The sequence below is a fragment of the Canis lupus genome, chromosome 9, assembly GCF_011100685.1.
Source record: "Canis lupus familiaris isolate Mischka breed German Shepherd chromosome 9, alternate assembly UU_Cfam_GSD_1.0, whole genome shotgun sequence".
Lineage (NCBI taxonomy): Eukaryota > Metazoa > Chordata > Mammalia > Carnivora > Canidae > Canis > Canis lupus.
The window spans coordinates 19,263,238-19,281,878 of record NC_049230.1 but is presented as its reverse complement, the minus strand read 5'-3'; the positions used below and the strand labels follow the sequence as shown (position 1 = coordinate 19,281,878).

The window sequence follows — 18,641 nt, the reverse complement described above, 5'->3', positions numbered from 1 at the left end:
CTTTCAGGGTCACAGCTGATGCGCAAAGCCTGCTTGTCCTGAGCTGTCACGGGAAGGCCTGCCACAAGAATTCTCCTCTGACAGCGTGGATGTGCCCCAGCCTCTCACTCCCTTAGCCAGCCGGCCAATGGACCCTATTCCATTCTTCCTGGGGAAAGAGGAAGGATGATATGGAGTTAGGAGAAATGGGGTAGATCTTTTCTTTCCACTGTATCTGGAGCATTTGCTTGGTCAGTTCACCCCACTGTGTAATCTGCATTCTTTGATCTTCCAACAGCTTATTCATAATTCAGAACCTTCTCCAGCAATGTGGGCTGCCACTCTGTGTTCTAACCATCACCCACACTAGCGCTGCCATGTGTGAGCTCAGCCACACGCAGTTCCAGTCTCTCTGTCTGAATATATTTTTTTGATCCTCATGACAACTGGTCAAGGTGCGGAATACTATTACCCCTGGAGTACAGAGAGATTAAGCAATTCGCCCCCTTAGTGTGACGATGCTAAGTGGTGGAGCTGGGATTTCACCCCAGGTTGTGTGGCCTCAGTAAATGTCGCGCCTCACTTCATAGGTACTATTTTTAGCTTTCATTTAGCATTTCATAGAAGAAGACACTAAAGGACAGAGGAGTTCAATGACTTGTCCAGGATCCCACAGCAAGCAAATGGCAGAGCTCCGCTTAGCAGGCTTTGTTGGTAAAGAAACTTGCTTCATTTTCCATAAATTATTCTCCAATCTACAAAAATATGATAACTCAAAAAAACTGCTGAACTTAAATAGCATTTAAATTTGACTTAATTTGAGACAATGCATAAAATTAGCAGCACTAAGAGAAATAAGCATCTAGAATCAATTGGTAATCTTTCTAGCTGATCCTTTGCTGTTATCCATCACAGCTTAGTGTAATCTTGATTTTTTAAAAGGATTTTATTTATTTATTCATGAGACACACAGAGAGAGAAAGAGAGGCAGAAACATAGGCAGAGGGAGAAGCAGGCTCCCCGCAGGAAGCCTGATGAGGTACTCGAACCCATGACCCCAGGATAATGACCTGAGCCAAAGGCAGACACTCAACCACTGACCTACCCGTGCATCCCTGTAATCTTGAATTTATCTAGATTTGATTAAAATACTTCTACTAATGTGTCCTAATCTTTTATTAACTTGGCATCAGATACTGGGCTTGACAGCTTAGAGCAGCTAGCAGGGATGCCCTCATGCAAGAGCCTTCTGGCTTTCAGAAACTACCTTCCTCCTCCAGGTCAGAACACCCAGCTACTTGGCCTTGGTTTTCTCATCTGTAAAATGGGAAGTTGGGAGTTGGAACTATCTTCCTGAATCCCCTTCCAACTCTATCAAAATATGTATCCAAGGAGACAACTTCCTACTCTTTCCAACAGGGATTTCCACGAGATAGTATCTTGATAGACATTTCTTGAAATATTCATTAGTCCACTCAACAAACACCTATTCCCACTACTGTGAAGTTCTTTGAAGATAGTGACTATATCTTATTGATAGCCCCTTATCTCTTAGGGGCTCCAGCACCTAAGGCAGTGTCTGCCATGGAGTGGATGCTCAGTTACAAGGTAAAGACTCTAGAGGCGGGGCCATACAACAGTAGCTGGAAAGTTGTCCAGATGATTCCAATGCACAATCAAGGATGGGAACAGGTAAGCGATCATCATCAGATGATGGGCCTGGTGCGTAGGCAGATGAGGACTGCCAGGGAACTGGATGCAGAGAGGATCCAAGGAGCCCAAAGCGGTGCAGCAAGGGGCCTGGGGAGGCTTTGCAGAAGAGGAATTGCCAGAATTGAGTCCCATGATTTTACAGGGCAGGAGTAGAAGACACTCATTCCAGAGAGAAGGAAGAGCACAAGCAAAGGCTGGGGTATGAAAGTGCAGAACTGTTTGGGAGGCCGGCGGAATCTAACGGGTAGAGGGTTGGACAGGTACGTCGAGGGAGGAACCTGTCCATGGGCAGGAGACGTGGGTAGAAATGCACACATCCAGAACAGGGGAATGGTAAACAGATTGTGGTACATCATCATCAAGGAACAGTGCTACTCGGCAATAAAAAAGAACAAATGGCTGATACGCCTAACAATTCAGAGGAATGTCAAAAACGTTATGCTGAGTGAAAGAAGTCAGACAAAAAGAACATACTGTTTGATGCCATTTATATGAAGTCTAAAACATGCAAAACTAATCTATAGAGATCAGATCAGCAGTCGTTTGGGGCCAGATGAACTGGAAAGGGGCAGGAGGGAACCAGCTGAGGTGATGGAAATGTTCTGTGTCTTGACCGTGGGGGTGGTTGCACATTTGTCAAAACTCATCCAACTGTGCACTTCAAATGGGCAAATTTTATTGTGTTTAAATTATACTTCTACAAAGTTGTTTTTGAAGGTTTTTTTTTTCTTTTTAAGTGGGCTGAGGTCAAATTGTGAAGGACCTCAAATATCATGCTAAGAAACTTGGACTTAATCCAAGAAGTAATAGAAGGCTTGTTAGTCAAAGGTTTTTCAGTTTGCTTTGGTTTGGCTTGGTAGCAAGCAAAAATCCAATTTAAATCAGATTAAGTATAAGAGAATTTTCCCTGAAGGGTCACTGGAGCAAATCACAAAATTCAAGGAAGACTTGGGGCCAGAAGCATGAATATCCTTCTCTCAGCCTTGTCTCTTGATAGCTCCATGACCTAGCTCTAGTGTTTCCCCCCACGACTGAGGACACAATGCTCAGAGAAGCAAAGCAACTTGTCCAGGACACACGGCAACAAGCGACTATGTGAAGCTTGGAACCCAGGTCAGTCTGATGCCAATGTCTATTTTTTGACCATCAGGCCTGGAGAAACAAAGATGAGTTTTCTCAAAAAGGCCCCCCGAGAGAAACAGAGCTGAGCAGATGGAGAGAGATTGGGACACAGAGCATGGCAAAGAACCCCACTTGAATCAGAAGTAGCTGAGAGAGGGATCCCTGGGTGGCGCAGCGGTTTGGCGCCTGCCTTTGGCCCAGGGCGCGATCCTGGAGACCCGGGATCGAATCCCACATCGGGCTCCCGGTGCATGGAGCCTGCTTCTCCCTCTGCCTGTGTCTCTGCCTCTCTCTCTCTCACTGTGTGCCTATCATAAATAAATAAAAAAAATAAAAAAAAATGTTTTAAAAAAGAAGTAGCTGAGAGGCCAAGGGATGGGGATGTGATTGAGGGGGACTCTGGATTGCAGATCGCCTGAATCCCAACGGATAGAGAGGTATGAAATTCACTGGGGGTAGCTTTCCAAGAAGATGGAAAGATCTGAGCAGTCCTGAGCTTGAATCTCAGCCACACTGGCCTTGGATAATCTCCTAACTTCTCTGAGCCTGTTTCCTCAAATGCAAAAGGAGTTAATGCCTACAAGTGTCATTAAAATTAGAGACACTGCAACAGAGTGCTTCTCCCAGTACCTGGCACCAAGCAAAGGCAGTGATTATCAATTATTAGTATATACTTATATACTCCACAGGGCTATTATGACTGTGATAATACTTTGTGACTGTGATTACCATTATGATAATAATATTGAGTGCTTTGTGCCTCCTCTCCCAACCTGCTCACCCCATCAAGCATTTTCTCTTTTTCTGGGCAGGAAGGCGGGGAGATGTACACCATCCCTCAGAACTTGACAGTTCCTGGAATAAGTGAGTCCAGAAGAATGAGGGACTGAAAGCCTTTAGTGCTCTGGGTTTGTAAGGGCAGCTTGTATCCTCATAGCCAAGGCTGCAAGAAGACACATCATTGGAGCTCTTTCAGGAATGGGGTCATCAACCCTGGGCTTGGGCCTAAGAGAAATAAAAGACAGCCTGTTTGTTGGGACTTGGGGCACACTGACACCAAGATCTCTCCTCCCAACTTGTACTATGGAATTTTATCACGGGAATCTCATTTCTTTTTCTTGAGTGTCTTGGCTCTGTGGACATGAAGTTCTTTCTCACTTGGCTGCTGAGCCATCCCATAAACTTCGATGACATTGACATTGAGTTTCTCACCCTTCCCCTAAGAGAGAAATGAGGATGGGGGGAAGGGATGCATCCCTGAGTGGAGGAGCCCATATGTGTTCATCGTTGTGCGCCAGCAGCTGTCCAAGGGCTTCAGCTACATCCTCCCACTTGATCCTCACGACAGCCCTAAGGCTATAGATGTGATCGGCTCCATTTCACAGTGAGGATGCGGAGGTCCAGGGAAGATAATGTCCCTTAATCAACATCACGCAGCCAGGAAGTGGTAAAGTCAGGATTCCTACCCAGAAGCCCCTGCTCTTCCTACTGTGTCCCTTTTGGCAGGGGGGTGGGGGGAGTGGGGATTGGCATGAAAAGGCTTCAGTTCAGATCCTACAAACTTGCCACAGAAAAGCAGCAATGTTGGGCAAGTAGAGAGGCCCTAATGGCCACACAGCCAAAGCTCTGTGACCTGAAGCAGTCCAAGCCCTGAGTCCATCATTCAGGGAGCTGAGACCCACCACACTTCAGAAAGCTCTGCAGGTCTCCCAAAGTAGCTAGGTAGGATGCAAAAATCTCCAGAATGAGCAATAGGGCCTGCAATCCTAAGGCAGAAACCTTAACCTCACCCATGCCCCTGCCAGCAGGCCTGGAAGCCAGAAGTAGGGGTGTTGAGCCCCCAGCTGGGTGGGAAGGGGCACCTGGTCTCTCAGCATAGCCCTCCCAACCCTAAGAATAGTCCTTGGGCAAGCCCAGCCCCCTCTAAACCCCAGAGACAGTTCCTCCCTGGGATCTGTAGACTTGAGGCAACAAGTGACCCCTACTCCCCAGTGCCTCCCGCCTCTGCCACCCACACCCCTGGGCCCCCGGCACCAACTGTGCCCAGGTCAGAACAGCTGGCAGCCCATGTGCTTCCACCCCCACTTTCTCCCTGTTCCCAACTCCCGGGTTATGACACAGGGGCAGGAGGGGGCCAAGCTAGGGGTGGAGCCTTTGTGGGAAAGGTGACATGGATCTGAAGGAATTTAAAGGGCCTCGGACTTCCTTGCCAGATATCCTTTTGCTGAGCCGCTCTGCACCTGCCCAGCACCATGGTAATGTGTGACGGCTGAGTCGGGGACCCCTGTCAGCTACGTTCTCCAGGAGCTTGAGGATGGAAGCTGGCACCAAGGGCCCCTCCGCAGGATCACAGGCATGAAGGAGTGAGACCAGAGTAGCCCCTCCACCAATCCGATGGCTAGAACAGCCGCCAGGCTTTCCTCTCCCCGCTTTGAGCAGTGGGGATGAGGGGATTTCCTGGTCAAGAGAGGGTTGAGGGTCCAGGGGCTCTGGAGGGTGTGTATCACATGTCTAGGCATTGTAGTACGTGAATCACCGGATGTGCCTGTGTGTCGCCAGCACAAAATTTTCTGTGCACGGCTGGGTGCACATGTGGGGATCCCTGGGCGGGCATTCCAGTACGCAGCGGTTAGTCGCTCATTTAACACGTATTACTGAGCACCTGCCAAGCGTCAGGCACTGTTCTAGGTGCTTGTGCTACATCGGTGAGCAAAACAGGCGAAGAGCCCAACCGTGACGGTGCTTACACGGGGTGGGGGTGGGGGGTGGGGAGTTCCTTGGGAGAGATGAAGACAATTTTTAAAAAGCACAGAATATAGTAAGTTAGAAGATGACCTGGAAGGGGAAAGTACAAGATGAAGGGACGGGTTGCGATTTTAAGTAGGGCTGTGCGGGTAGGACCCGTTCAGGGGGTGGATCTTGAGCGGAGGCCCCGCGGACATCTGGAGGGAGCCTTCCAGGCAGAGAACAGCACGCCTGGCATTTCTGAGGAACGGCAAGGAGTGGGGAGAGGCTCGAGTGGGGTGAGCAAGAGGTCGGTGAGGCGAGCGAGCTGCCCCGGGGGCCCACCCGAGGGGGTGCTCCCGGTCCCCCCTCGCCGTCCCGAGTACTCGCCGCTGTCTGTGCGCGCGGCACTGCGCATGTCCCGGTGCGCAGCATTCGGCCCGGGCAGCGGGAGGTCCCTTCAGGCCTCGCGCACCTGCGTGCGTCCCAGAGGCGGACGCGTCGCCCAGTCCCCCGGCCCCCGGTCACGTGACACCCGCGCTCCTGTCTCCCCCTCCCCCCAGGCGCCGGCTCTGCGGTGCGCGTGCGCACTGGCCCTGGTGTGCCTGGCGCTGCTGCTGCTGCTGCGGCCCCGGGGAGCCCTGGGGGAGGCGCTGCAGCCGCAGCAGCCCCCCGGGCCCAGGGCGGCGGACTGGCTGTCCAACTTCGCGCACTTCAACAAGTACCTGGAGAAGCTCTTCAACAGCAGGTGGGCGGGGGGCGAGCGGGAGGGCGGGAGGACGGGCAGGGGGTGGGGGAGGAAATGGGCATCACCGGGCACCCCACCCACCGCCCTCGCCACCCCGAGATCTGTGCAAAGACGTGTTCCCCAGCTCTAAGTCTAAGGACACCAAGAAATCTAAAAACGTTAAAAACCCCAAGAAAGCTGCCAACACCACAAGAACCCCACCAGCAAACACCACGAAACCCCTACCAGCGAATGCTACGAAACCCCCCCGACAGACCACCGGGAAACCCCAACCTCCGCCCTCCTCCCAGGGCCCCAGGTAGGAGAGCCTGGGCCGGCTGGTACCTATCAGGAGCCCCAGAACTGGGAGCAGGGGGCGGCGGACAGAGAGGAAGCCCTGGGCTGTGCGGGGCGGACACCAGGGCCCCAGGGACATCCTTCTCCAGGCAGGGCCCTGACCTCCACTTGCCTGACTCAAGTCTGCTGGCCCACCCTCCCCCTTTGTATTCTTCCGGGAGCCTTAACTCCTACCTGCTCACCTTCCTCACCACCACCTACCCCGAAACAATAAAGAAATATCTCCATGGCTTGGTGACTCCTGTGGGCCCTAGGCAGGAAGGGATCTGACCTTCAAGGGGAGAGGGGACCCTGGAGCTCCTACTGTGAGAGGAAAAGACCTCCCCTGCAGGTCTCTCCTGCCTCCTTCCAGCAGCCCATCCACCTGCCCCCACTTGCAGATGTACTCCACTGGGGTGGGAGTTGCAGGGGGAGGGGGGGGTGCTCTAACCAGAGGGCCAGCAGAGGCCAGAGGAGCAGGTCCCAGTAATCTGGAAGAAGGGGCTTCAGCTAGGATCCCCTCCCACACAAGTGTCTCCACAGAGCAGGGCGGCTTAGATGCTAGCCCTGGACGACCCAGGTGACCCAGGAACAAGCAGCAGTGTCTTTGCCTACCCTTAGGGGTGAAGAACAGGTAGTCCTGCCTTTGCCTCCAGGACCCTCTCAGCCTGTCACTCCAGCAATGAGCAGAGCAGAAATGGCAGGAGCCCATCGAGGGCCTGTCCCTGAGAAGCTGGATGTGAGGATGGCACTCTCCTAGGTTGGTGGGGCGCAGGGCAGGGGGGCGGCTGGTGACTATCAGAAGACCTGGACAAGGGGGCAGGGGCAGAGGTGCTCGGCTTCAGAGGCACCTTTCACAAGCCACCTCTCACACACAAGTATGCCCTGAGCAGGATCCTAATTCCTGCCCCTGGAAAGTGTCTACCTCTCTCCCTACTCAGAGCCCATCCCCTTAGCTGCCAGAAAATGCTGGGGCTTCAGGCTCCATCATCCAAACTCAAACTTTGCTCTCTGAAAGCGGCTCCCCTCCCAGCCACTCCCTTGGGTTTGAGAATCACCCTGAGCTGTGCATCTGCCTGGTAGCTGCATCTACCCATGACTTTTAGGCCCTGGTTCCAACTCTTGGGCCATTTGCACACTCCAGGCACAGCCAGGAATTAAAGGAAAACACGTTTATCCTTGTCTTGGAGTCAGTGTGAGGTGCTGAGCCCAGGAAAGGGGACCCTCTCATCCATCAAGCCCACAAGCCCTGTCTTTTCCAGGCAGAACATGTGGGGGAGGCTGGAGAAGCCATTCCAGGAACAGAAAGGTTCTAATTCTCTCACTTCCCTCATGACCCATCCCTGCCATGACAATCCCTCATCCACAGGTGTTCCCGTCCCAGGAGAAGGGGAAAGAGACGTGTTCACTCACTCCCAGTGTGTGTGTGTGTGTGTGTGTGTCTCTCTCTCTCACACACACACACCCTACCCATCCCCACCTGCTCAGAGTGCCCAAGAAGGGCAAGGGCTGCCGAAGACCACTGGGGCCACTTGTCCTCAGTGCAGGCTCCCTGGGGCCGGATCCGGGTCCTCACCCTTCTGGAGCTGGAGTGTGGAATCCACAGATTGGGCTCCTGGGAGTGGCCACAATTCTCACTCCGCCAGCCTCCTCCCAGAAGGCCGAACTCCCCCTGCGGCTTCCCCTGCTGCAGCTGCTCCAGTAGCCCCTACGCCCAGGACTTCATTGCCTCTCAGGACCCATTCTCTCTAAGTTTTTAGTTCTTCAAAGATGCTTCCATGTAATCGTGGAAAGCCTGCCTTCCAGAGCCCCATCCAGGAGCCACATGGAGTTCCCTGTACCCCTCTTGTGTCAGATGGAGAGCTTCATGTGTTTGAAGCCCGTGTTTTCTCTCCACTGGTCTTTCTGGCATGCTTCATGGAAACAGCTGGTTGGCCAAGGGCACATCGGCCTCTGAAAAGCTCCTGCTTACTGAGCATTTACCTGAGTCAAGAACCACGCTTAATATTTCTATTTTCTTTTTTTTTAAGTAATTGCATTTGACTGAAATTTAAATTTCCAACAAATCAATACTATAGCTTATTGGTACACATAGAGATCATAATAGTACATCTATGGGTTTACTTGCTGAAAGAGGAATTGTTCAAGGGATTCTCAGCATTTTTACTCCCTCCAGCTGCAAATACCTGGGTTGTCTTAGGTTTTTTTAAAAAGATTTTTTTTAAATTTTATTTTAGAGAGAGTATGTGTGAGTAGGGGGAGGAGCAAAGAGAGAGAATCTCAAGCAGACTCCCCACTGAGCAGGGAGCCTGATGCAGGGCTCAATCCCAGGACCCTGAGGTCGTAACTCGAGCCAAAATCAAGAATCAGACACTCAACCAACTGAGTCCCCCAGGCGCCCCCCACAGTCAACGTTTCATACATGTTATTTCATGTCATCCTCACTGCAACCTTATCATCCTTCCCTCTTGACAGATGGGAGGCTCAGAGAGGTTGTAGCCCTGCTTCCCAGCACACAGGGAGTGGCAGATCCTAGAATCAGAGCCAAGTTCTTCTGACTCTTAGAGCAGGTGCTACATAGCCTGTACTAGCTTGCTGTCTGTGTAGGACCTGGGATAAGCAGCCATACCTCACTGAGCCTGAGTCTCGCCCTCTGTAGAGTGAGGGCAACAGCATCCCCCTCACTAGGTTGTTGGGAGGGTTGAACGTGCCCCCATCCCCCTGGCACACAGTAGGCTCATTTTCCCAACAGTCTGTACAGGACCCCATCTCCAGGCCCTCCCCATCACAGTCCTTCCCTGCTGGCCATGCTTCTGTGGGGCCCGTGCCCCCTGATGAGCCATGATCCTACTAGACACACACACCTGCCCAGAGGTCAGAGGTCTGACTTAGCACCAGCCATTCCTCCATGCTGGGTCATTGCCCCTGCACCCCACCCCCTGTGCCAAGGGCACTTTAATACACATTAGAACTTCACCTACTGCCTAGGTACATTGGCAGGGGATATGTTTGGGGGCATGGCCGTCATCAGGCTGCGGATCTGGAAGGTCTAGAGGTGCTGAAATGGAAGAGTCAAGCCTCACTGACTTACTGAATGGCCTGGGAGGAGTCCCTGGCTCCCTGAGATTCTGAGCTGAATGGCTCAGAGGACCCACAGGCCTTCTGCATCACTGACGGTACTCTCCTTTCCCTTCTGTGCCTCCCTCCCCTCCCCATCTCTCCCATGCATTTGGCCTGCTCCTGCCCCCACCAGGGGTCCACAGAGACACACACCCACAGAAGCTATGACTTTGACTTGCTTTATTTAGTCTGTGTGTGAGAGCAGGGAGCAAGCTTTGGCCAGGGGTGCAGAGGGGAGAGGTAGGCTGGCATTGGCCTGAGAGGCAGAGGTGGCATTACTTGGAGGTGGCATTACTCGTCCATCAGCTCCCTGTGAGGAGAGGGGGGAACACAACAGAGGGAGTGGACAGTCCTTGTGCCCCCAGGAGACCTCAGGCCAGCACTGGGCCTGTGTTCTCTCCTCCCTGCCCCACTTCCAGCCCCAGGGATCTAGGCACACAGGGCAGGGAAGCAGACCTACCTGGGGGCGGCTGCATGGGGGGAGCCCCATTCCAGGATGTCCCGCATTTCTCCTCTGTCTCTTTTCCCATACCTGGGAGGGGAGAGGCAGGTGGGGCAAGCACTGTGCCCACCCTTGGGCACCATCCCACCTGGGCCCCAGGGATCAGTGGAGCTGCTCTGCTTTCCCAAGAGCATGGCAGGGGTGAGGCTGGGTTGTGGCTCAGGGCCGCAGGGACCGGGCTCTCTCTCTCCCTCTCTCACACGCACCTGGGCCTGGTCAGCATGTTGATGTATCTGCGGAGCTCAGCCGCGTACTGGGCCATCTGCTCTGGTGTGGCATCGTCCCCCGGATACACTGGCTCCAGCGGGGCCCCCCGGGTACCCAGTGGCGGCTGCAGCAACAGAGCCACACAGGCTGACAGGAGCAGCAGGAAGAGGCAGCGGCAGGCGGCAGGCATCTGGGGAGCGAGGAGCAGGAAGGTGAGAAAAGACAGAGCCCACCTGCCCGGGCCCTTAGCCCATCACCCATGTCTCCAAGCCTGGGGACAAAGGGACAGAGCAAAGGGCTGCTCGAATGTGACCACCCACCTCCCAGACACCACCCTGGAGAGCACGGACAGGCCCCCAGCAACGTCAGAAAGCATAGCAGGGAAGGTGGGGACATGGGGCAGGAGACCCAGGACTCGTGACATCCAGAGCCCTGTGGCTCTGAGGAGGCAGACGCGGGGCGGGATGAAGGGGTGCTCTGGCTCACACAGTAGGAGCACACAGAATGAACTTGTGAGCCAAAGGACAGGGATCCAGGGCCTGTGGGTCTGCCCCCGCCCCTCCACCTGGATAGACATTCAAGTACAGGTCCTAGAGAAGACACTGTTGCCTGGGTCGCCCTCAGCCGATAGGCACAGGACCCCTTCACTCACAAGGTCGCCGTCACTCACATTCGTGTGCACGGCCACCCTTTATTCCCCATGCATGCTTAGTCTTTAGTCAGCAGACTGCTTGCTCTTCCAGAGTGATAGGTTCAGCCAGATGTAGAGCGAGACCCAAGCAGGGCCCCAGATGTCCCAACACCAGCCTGCTGCTCTGCAAAGCATCAATTCCTTCCCCCACCCCAGACCCTAGTCCCAAAGACCCCCCAGGGCCCTGCCTCCTCCCCAGCCGAGGACCACTTACCCTGAGTCCTAAGGGCCGGATGGGTGTCCTTGCCCTCCTCGGTGCCCCTTTATAGTCCTCAGTCCCCCAGAGTCCCCGCCTTCTGTCAGCCTCTCTCATTCCCCAGCCCTCACCCCCTCCTCCCACTGTCTCCCTGGTACCTACGACAGCTGGCCCTGGGGCCAGGGCTGGGAGGGGGACAGGGCGGTGTTGTGGGTGCCACACCAGCAGTATAACAGGTAAAAGTGGGCCACAGTAAGTCTCCTGTGGGCCACCATCCACCTTTGGGCACCAGAGCAGGCTTGGTTCAAAAAGAATGGGGATGTCCGGCTACTGAAAGGTTCTGGTCCCAGCCTCAGAACAGCCCTGACTGCCTCCCAGGGATTAACAGGAATCCTCAAACAAATTCCCTCAGAGCATAAGATTGAGCCTGGGGCTCGGAGGCTCCAGGATGAAGAGTCAGGATTTCCTTTCCAGATTGTGACTAGAACAAAGTGAGACCAAGGGTCAGGTGGGGAGAGGCCTTAAATGTGCAAAAGAGTTGAGGACACAGGCAGGGAGAGACCTACTCCCCGGCTGGTGTGTGGGGTGCGAATGAGAACCCATGTGCCTGGGGCCAGGGGAATGGAGTGGGGGGGGGGGGGAGCAGACACCAGAGGCACATCCCAGAGCTCCTTTCCAACACTGTGATAAAGTTGGCATCATAAAGCCTTGAATTTTCCAACATGCTCCCTGTCACCTCACTGAGTCCCTGCACCAACCAACCCATCTTACAAATGGAGACAGGAACTCAGAGGCATTAAGTGACTAGCTGAAGACCAGGTAACTAGTCATTGGGAAATCCAGAGTTTGAAACAAAGTCTAATTCCAAAATCTGAACTCTTTTTTTCCTAATTGAGGCTGTCAAACTATTGCTATAATTTTCCATTTCTTTTTGGCTGAGAAACATGAGGTTCACAGAGGTGAAGAGACCTGCCTGAGACCACACAGCTGTCTAGGCCTCAACCCCACCATCCCAACATCACCACCACCCCCAGGAGCCTCTGAGCCTGCCCTGCTCAGGCGTCCCTTCCTCAACCCCCAGCCCCCTCCCCTGCTCAGGGCAAGGAGCAGTGACCAGGCGTGTCTGAAGGACACACTGAAGCCCCAGTGGGGAGCCAAAGACCTTTTGCCTCCGAGGTCCTATTGTCCCAGAACAAGACACCAAAAGTGTGTGTGTTCTGGGGGGGAGTCGTAGGGGGTGTGACACCTGGAGGTGTGACCCCAGGGATCTAATACAGCGGGCTTAGAGGTCCAAATCCTGGCTTTGCTGTGGGCTCTGTGTGATCCTGGGGAAATAATTTTAGCCCCCTCTGAGCTTTGATTTTCCTCAAGATAGGGAGGATAAAGAGGATCTCTAAATGTCAGTGTTATGTCAGTTCCTCTCAACCCTGGTTTCTGGTAACAAGAACAATAATGCCTTACCAGACAAAAGTTTATATCCCAAAAGCAAATGTGGAGGTCGGTCTGTCTGTCTGGGCAAGCCTTGGCCCTGGCTCCCGCTTCACCAACGAAGTTGGTGAACCGATGCTGGTGCCCGCGCCCCTCAGGTGAGGCCGCAGGGGCTGCATTGTGCCACCAGGGGGCGCCAGGCTCCAACCCTACGGCGGAGGGTCCGGCCTCCCGCAGGATTGCCGCCTGGCCGACCTGTTCTGGCCGCTGTGTCAGGACCGAGCCCCTGCAGATGGCAGATCTGGCGCTTGACTGAGTACTGCGGCCAGTGACAGTCTTGTCTTGTGCCTCACAAATGACTCCTATTCCACACTGTCAACTGGACCCATAGCTTTCATTTTTCTCCTTTGCAAACAACAGATTCCCTTTCTGGGTCCTCTCAGGGAAGTTGGGACAAACCAAGAGGAAGAGGCAGCGGGTGTGTGTGCCTTCTGCACTGTAGGCCAGATCCAGAACTGAGTGATGCGTCTCGCTCATCTTCATACGTTCCGAGGACCTGCCGTGGAGCCCGCTTAGACAAGGCACCAAGTACTTACCTGCAGGCGGATGAAATGAAAATGGAAAAAGGTCCCTCTCCACCTGCCCAACCCCATGGGTCCTTCTAGGACGGGGTGGATGGCCACTGGGCAGTGTTATGGGTGGAGTGAGGGCTTTGATGCAAGTAGAAGAGGAATTCCCCAGGAGCACCTGGGGTCACAGGCTGGGGCCCAGTGTGCCATAGCAAGCGGGGTGGTGGTCCCCACATATGAGACTCCAAGGACAGGAATTCAGCCAGCATCACATCCTCCATACGTGCCTCTCACAAGAGTGCCTCCAAAGCAGCCTAGCCGAGCTCTTAGGCCAATGTCTTATTCCTGTGCTGGGTGGCAGCAGTGGGGGGCTGGGGGGGTACAGGTGGCTGCCCCCAGATGTCAGGAACCTAATGGGTCCCCTGTTCCCTGGAGAAACCCTTAGACTGAGGGCAGCTGTTGCACGTGCGCATACACACACACCCTGAGTCCCTGTCCTATTCCCTCAAAATCAGTGCAGGCCTGACTGGGGACTCAGGTCATTCGTTTGGAGATTGGACTCTGCCCCCACTTCTCTCTTCCCGGGAGACTCCCTCTGCACCAGGGCCCCTGCAGGCGCAGAAGTGTTCAATATTTTTCCCTCCCTGCCCACAACACCTGCAAAAGCAAATCCAACCATTGTCAGCCCACATTTTTCCTAAGAGGGGACTGGGTGTGGAAGGAGGGGAATTTCTCCCTTGGGGTCATTGGAGAGGAAAGTTGCCTGAGCCTGAGTTTCCAGAAGGGTTAGAAGTGAGAAGGAGAGTAAAGGAAAAGAGGGGGTGTTAGTAAGCATGTGCCAGGCTGTACGTTCAGCTGCCTTCCTCATCAGCTCTACCACTCAAGAGCTGTGTGACCTTTGGCAAAGCACATAACCTCTCTGAGCCTAAGCAGTGAACTCTTATTATTATTTAAGGTGTAAGTTTCCATGTATGACCAGTGAAGAAACACAGGCAGTGAAATGGAATGACTAGGCGGGCCAAAGTCGCATGGCTGACCAGTGGCAGACGGGGACTCAATGCAGATCTTTGGTCTCTGAGGTCCCTGCCCCCGCTGCCTACAGCGGGACTTGAGGGGGTAGGCCCGTGTGAGAACTCAGAGTCAGGCTCCAGAGACGGGCAGGCCAGAGCAGGAGGTTCCCAGAGGAAATGAGGCTGGAGTGACCTTGAGGACAGTAGGAGATGCTGTCTCACAGAAGTGGGGTGGTGACAACGGGACTGCACTGTTGGGGGACACTAATGGAGGAACGTGGGAGGTGCCGCCAGAGGGGACAGGGGTGCACCATGGGGAGCCTTGCAGAAGAGTTGAGAGTGAATGGTTAGTGGAGCCAGGAGCGGCACACGGAGGGCTCTCTTACCTCTGTCCCCGGCTGTGTGACCTCCTGCCAGCTTCTCCCCATCCTCAGACCTCAGGATTCCCATCTGCTCAATGATGAGATGGGCCAGGTGATTTCCAGAGGATGTTCAAAGGAGATCATGTTTGTAACCGATAGCGCTGGTTGCTCCAGTACGCACTCTCTCCTCCTCCTGTCATACACGAGCTTGAGAACAGCACGTGGCCACTGGGCTAATGACATCTTCTGGGTTGTTCTGGCCATGAGGTGGGACCGCATGACTAAGTTCTAGCCACTGAGAGGAGCGTTTCGGTGCCTCGGTGCCCCAGCCACAGAAGCAGCTGAGTCTGCCACCTGTGCCTCCAGCCTGACACACACAGACCCAGGCCCAAGCAGAGCTGGCATAGAGACCCCTTCCAAGGCAGTGCACCCCATCCCCACCCAGGTGTCACTCAGGGCTTCTGGACTTCCTCGTGAAACAGAGGTGCTAATCCCCAGATGCCACTGAATTTTATGTAAAAGAGAAATAAACTTCTGTCCTGTTTAAGCTACTGCTAATTCTGCCTTTATTTTAAAAAAGCCAAATCAATATTCTAGCAATATTCTCATGCTGTCCTGAGGCAGACTGTAGCAAAGATAACCACTGAAAGACCTCCTATCCCACATGTAGTTCCACATGTGGGGTCCATGTCCCTTTCTCAGGTGTACTGGTCAGGTGAGTGTGTTGGAGGATGTGGCTTGTGAGGCCAGGTCATAGGAGGCAGTTGTTATGGGTTGAATTGTGTGCCCCCCCCCAAGTTCGCATGTTGAAATCCTAACCCCCAGTGCCTCAAAATGCAGCCTTATTTGGCAATAGAGTCTTTGCGGATGAAAACTAATTAAGTTGAGCTCACCCTGGAGTAGAGCGGACCCATAATCCAATATGACTGCTGTGTTTAAATGAACGGGACTTTGGGACACAGAAACAGATGCACAGAAGGGAAGCCACCTAGGAGCTAAGGACAGAGGCCTGGAGCAGCCCCGACCCTCACAGCCCTCAAAGGTAAGCAACCCTGCCCACCTGGGACTTCAGACTTCCAGCCTTCAGACCTGCTGGTAAACTCCTGGGTTTGTGGTATTTTGTTACCGTGGCCCCAGGAAGACAAGGGCAGCACTGCTTCCTCCCAGTTCTCTCCCAGCACTCACTTCGTGGGGAGCCAGCTACCATGTGGGCCCAACTACCCCAAGAATACAGTGCTGGAGGGGCCCCCACATGGAGGTGCTGGGTCAACAGACCCAGCTGAGCTCTGGGCCAGCAGCTAGCAGCACCCCCAGACATGTGCATGAGACCTCCTAGGCATCAACCCTGAGGGGTGCCCTCCAATGACCTCAGCCCCAGCCAACCCCTGACTGTCACTGCAGGAACGACTCCAAGTGACAGGTGCCTAGTTGAGCGCTTCCCAATCCTGACCCATGAAACCATCATGGGTGAAATGAAATGGTTAGTTGAAGCCAGGTCTTAGGGTAAGTGTGACTCAGCCTCGTAACCAGAGCATCTCCCCTTCCCCTTCCCTCCCTTCCTGCTGACTGGAACACAAGGCGGTAATGGTGGGCCATCTCCAGTCACGTAGAGGAGGACATGGGGATGCCACAAAATAGGTCCCAGGGCTTCTGGACTTCCTCGTGAAACAGAGGTGCTAATCCCCAGATGCCACTGAATTTTATGTAAAAGAGAAATAAACTTCTGTCCTGTTTAAGCTACTGCTAATTCTGCCTTTATTTTAAAAAAGCCAAATCAATATTCTAGCAATGTGGTGTGTGTAAAACAAATAGTTCGGCATTTAGAACATAAGTAAGTGCTTCTTTCAAAAGGTAGCTGTCGTCACTATTAATATCACATCTAAGGCTCCTGCGGCAGCAAGGCTGGTTGAGCCGGTCGGCTGTGGATTGACCACTGGCTCAACATTCCTCCAAGTAAGTGAATGGGAGGCGAACCCGTGTCACTGATGATCAACCAGACAGGTCAAAGTAAAATTGTCCGTGGTCATGCATAATTCACACCAGGGGTCTCTTCCATCAGCCTCAGGCTGACCACTGCCCTCCCAGGCAGACCGCCAGACAGGGGACCATGGACACCAACACAGGCACACACCATCCCACTCCTCTGACCACAAATTGCACCAAAGCTCATGGCAGCCACTGTGTGTTCCCACCCCTCCCCTCCTGGAGCAGAGAGAGTGGATTGGAGGAGAGAAGATAAGGGGGAAAATGACACGGGAGGTGGATCTCAGATAACAATAATACAGTAGTGAGAGAACCAGAGAAACTAACTCTGCCCTGAGAAATCAGGAGAGGCTTCTAGGAGGAGGTGAACATTGTCCTGAAGATGTTTTCCAGGCTGGAAAGGAAGGAAAGGGCTCTGCAGGCAGGGGAGTGGCTTGGACAAAGGCTTAGGGCGTCAGAGTCCACGTAGCTGGTGATGTGCACCAGGCCCTGGACCTGCCTCCGCTACACCCATTCCTGCCTGACCTTGAGGCCGGCAGCACAGGAGAAGAGTCAGAGCCCCAGGCCCCCTAGGGCAGGTTGTGTGGGAGCAGCTATGATAGAGCCAGCTTTAGGATCTGCTCTCTTTCCATAGCCCCATAATAGCAAACGGTCCTGCGAGACTCCTGCCCTCTGAAGTGACACACCCGGCTTTCCTGATCTTCTAACCCTGTCTGGGTCTGGAGCTTTGGCTTTGGCTTTGGCTTTGGCCAAAAGCTTTGGCTTCAACCTGATTCTCCTCCTCCCAGCTCCTTGCCTTGGGCTTGTCCAGGTCCTGCTGACCTAGAGGCCCAGGAGAGAGTCCCCAGACTGAGGAGGCTGTGTCTGAGTAGGGAGACACAGGCCCTTCCTTTAGGGGTTCCTCAGAAGGGAGACCTGACACAGCAACACGGGCAGAACAGAGCGGTGGCCAGGAAAGCTGGGCTGCCACACAGGGCAGGAAGAGTGCAGATCAAGGCCAATCAAGGCAGGCTTCCTGGAGGAGGGGGGCTGGGCAGGAAGGGTACCAGGGAAGATCAGCCTGCAGGCTCTGGGATTCCTCCATCATAGGGACGAAATGGTGAGGGATTTGGGTCAGACTCCAGTTTAAACATCCACAGTGCCTTCAGCCTTCAGTGTCTAGTCAAGGGAATGGGGGCAGTGCACCAGTGGGTGTCCCCATAGCCTTGTCACCAGGAAGGCACAGTTAGGGACCTATCCATTGAGTGGGACCTATCCATTGAGTGGGAATTCAGCAATGTGGAGGAGGGCTGTTGCGAAGGGAAAGGGCAGCGTCCATACTCCCATTGCACCTCCTGCCCAGGGACGTTAGAAATGCCCCCCCCCCCCCCCCCCGCCAGTACACATACTCCCACCTTCACCCCCCAAATGACTTCCTCCACTGTCCCATCTTGGATCACATCACTAGCCCCAGCTACTACAGCCTTGGAGGTTAGTAATCTATCTCCTCGGGGACTGCCATGAAGCACTGGTGCCCAGCCCACGCCCCCAGCCACCTGCGCCCTTGGGAGCAGGCGGGTAGTGCACCTCTGTCCCGTCTACTCTCCTGGGCTGCCTAGCAAGCTCCTTTCTACCCTCCCCATCCTCTCGCAACTCTTTTTCCCGTTTCTCCCTGCCCCTTGTCAAGAAGTTTTATCCCGCCCCACTTCCAACCCGACTGGAGAGGGCCGCAGCCGTCCCTTGCTCTGCTCCAGCCACCCCTTCCCCCGCCACCCCCCACCGCACCTCCCTGTCCTTGCCTCGCCGCCCAGCGCCCCCTGCTGGGCCGCAGTGTCTTCTCTTAGCACGGAGCAGAGGGACCCCCCCACTCTGCCCCGGCCCTGTCCTGGGGAGCCTTTTGTCTGCGGGGCTCAGTCTTGTTTGTTGCCTCTACCTTCCACTTGCCCCTGGTGGCCACCTCCACGAAGAAGGAAATCCACACGCACACATTCCG

General features: G+C 54.1%; 2 protein-coding genes across 29 annotated transcripts; one reads left to right on the top strand and one right to left on the bottom strand.

Annotated features, from left to right (window-relative positions):
* Positions 1 to 4,925: 4,925 nt before the first annotated feature.
* LOC106559282 (circumsporozoite protein) lies at positions 4,926 to 16,383 on the top strand. Of its 28 annotated transcripts, none has more exons than XR_005364363.1 (5): positions 4,926 to 5,167; positions 6,102 to 6,286; positions 6,464 to 6,584; positions 7,258 to 7,361; positions 13,166 to 16,383. XR_005364363.1 is itself a non-coding variant. In XM_038547163.1 (5 exons), exons 1-4 carry the CDS (start codon positions 4,985 to 4,987, stop codon positions 7,359 to 7,361), a joined length of 495 nt encoding a protein of 164 aa, XP_038403091.1. In that variant the 5' UTR covers positions 4,948 to 4,984; the 3' UTR covers positions 8,529 to 8,853. The 28 variants fall into 28 exon arrangements, 23 of the variants coding, with proteins under 23 accessions (XP_038403100.1, XP_038403102.1, XP_038403097.1 ...); XR_005364364.1 differs by lacking the exon at positions 13,166 to 16,383 and adding an exon at positions 8,529 to 8,847; XR_005364362.1 differs by lacking the exon at positions 13,166 to 16,383 and adding an exon at positions 7,971 to 8,614.
* On the bottom strand, positions 9,868 to 10,620 carry PPY (pancreatic polypeptide). Its single transcript, NM_001313876.1, is given in 3 exon segments — positions 9,868 to 10,031; positions 10,182 to 10,253; positions 10,430 to 10,620. Coding segments are annotated over 3 exon segments (282 nt in total). The 3' UTR covers positions 9,868 to 10,012.
* Positions 16,384 to 18,641: the final 2,258 nt, after the last annotated feature.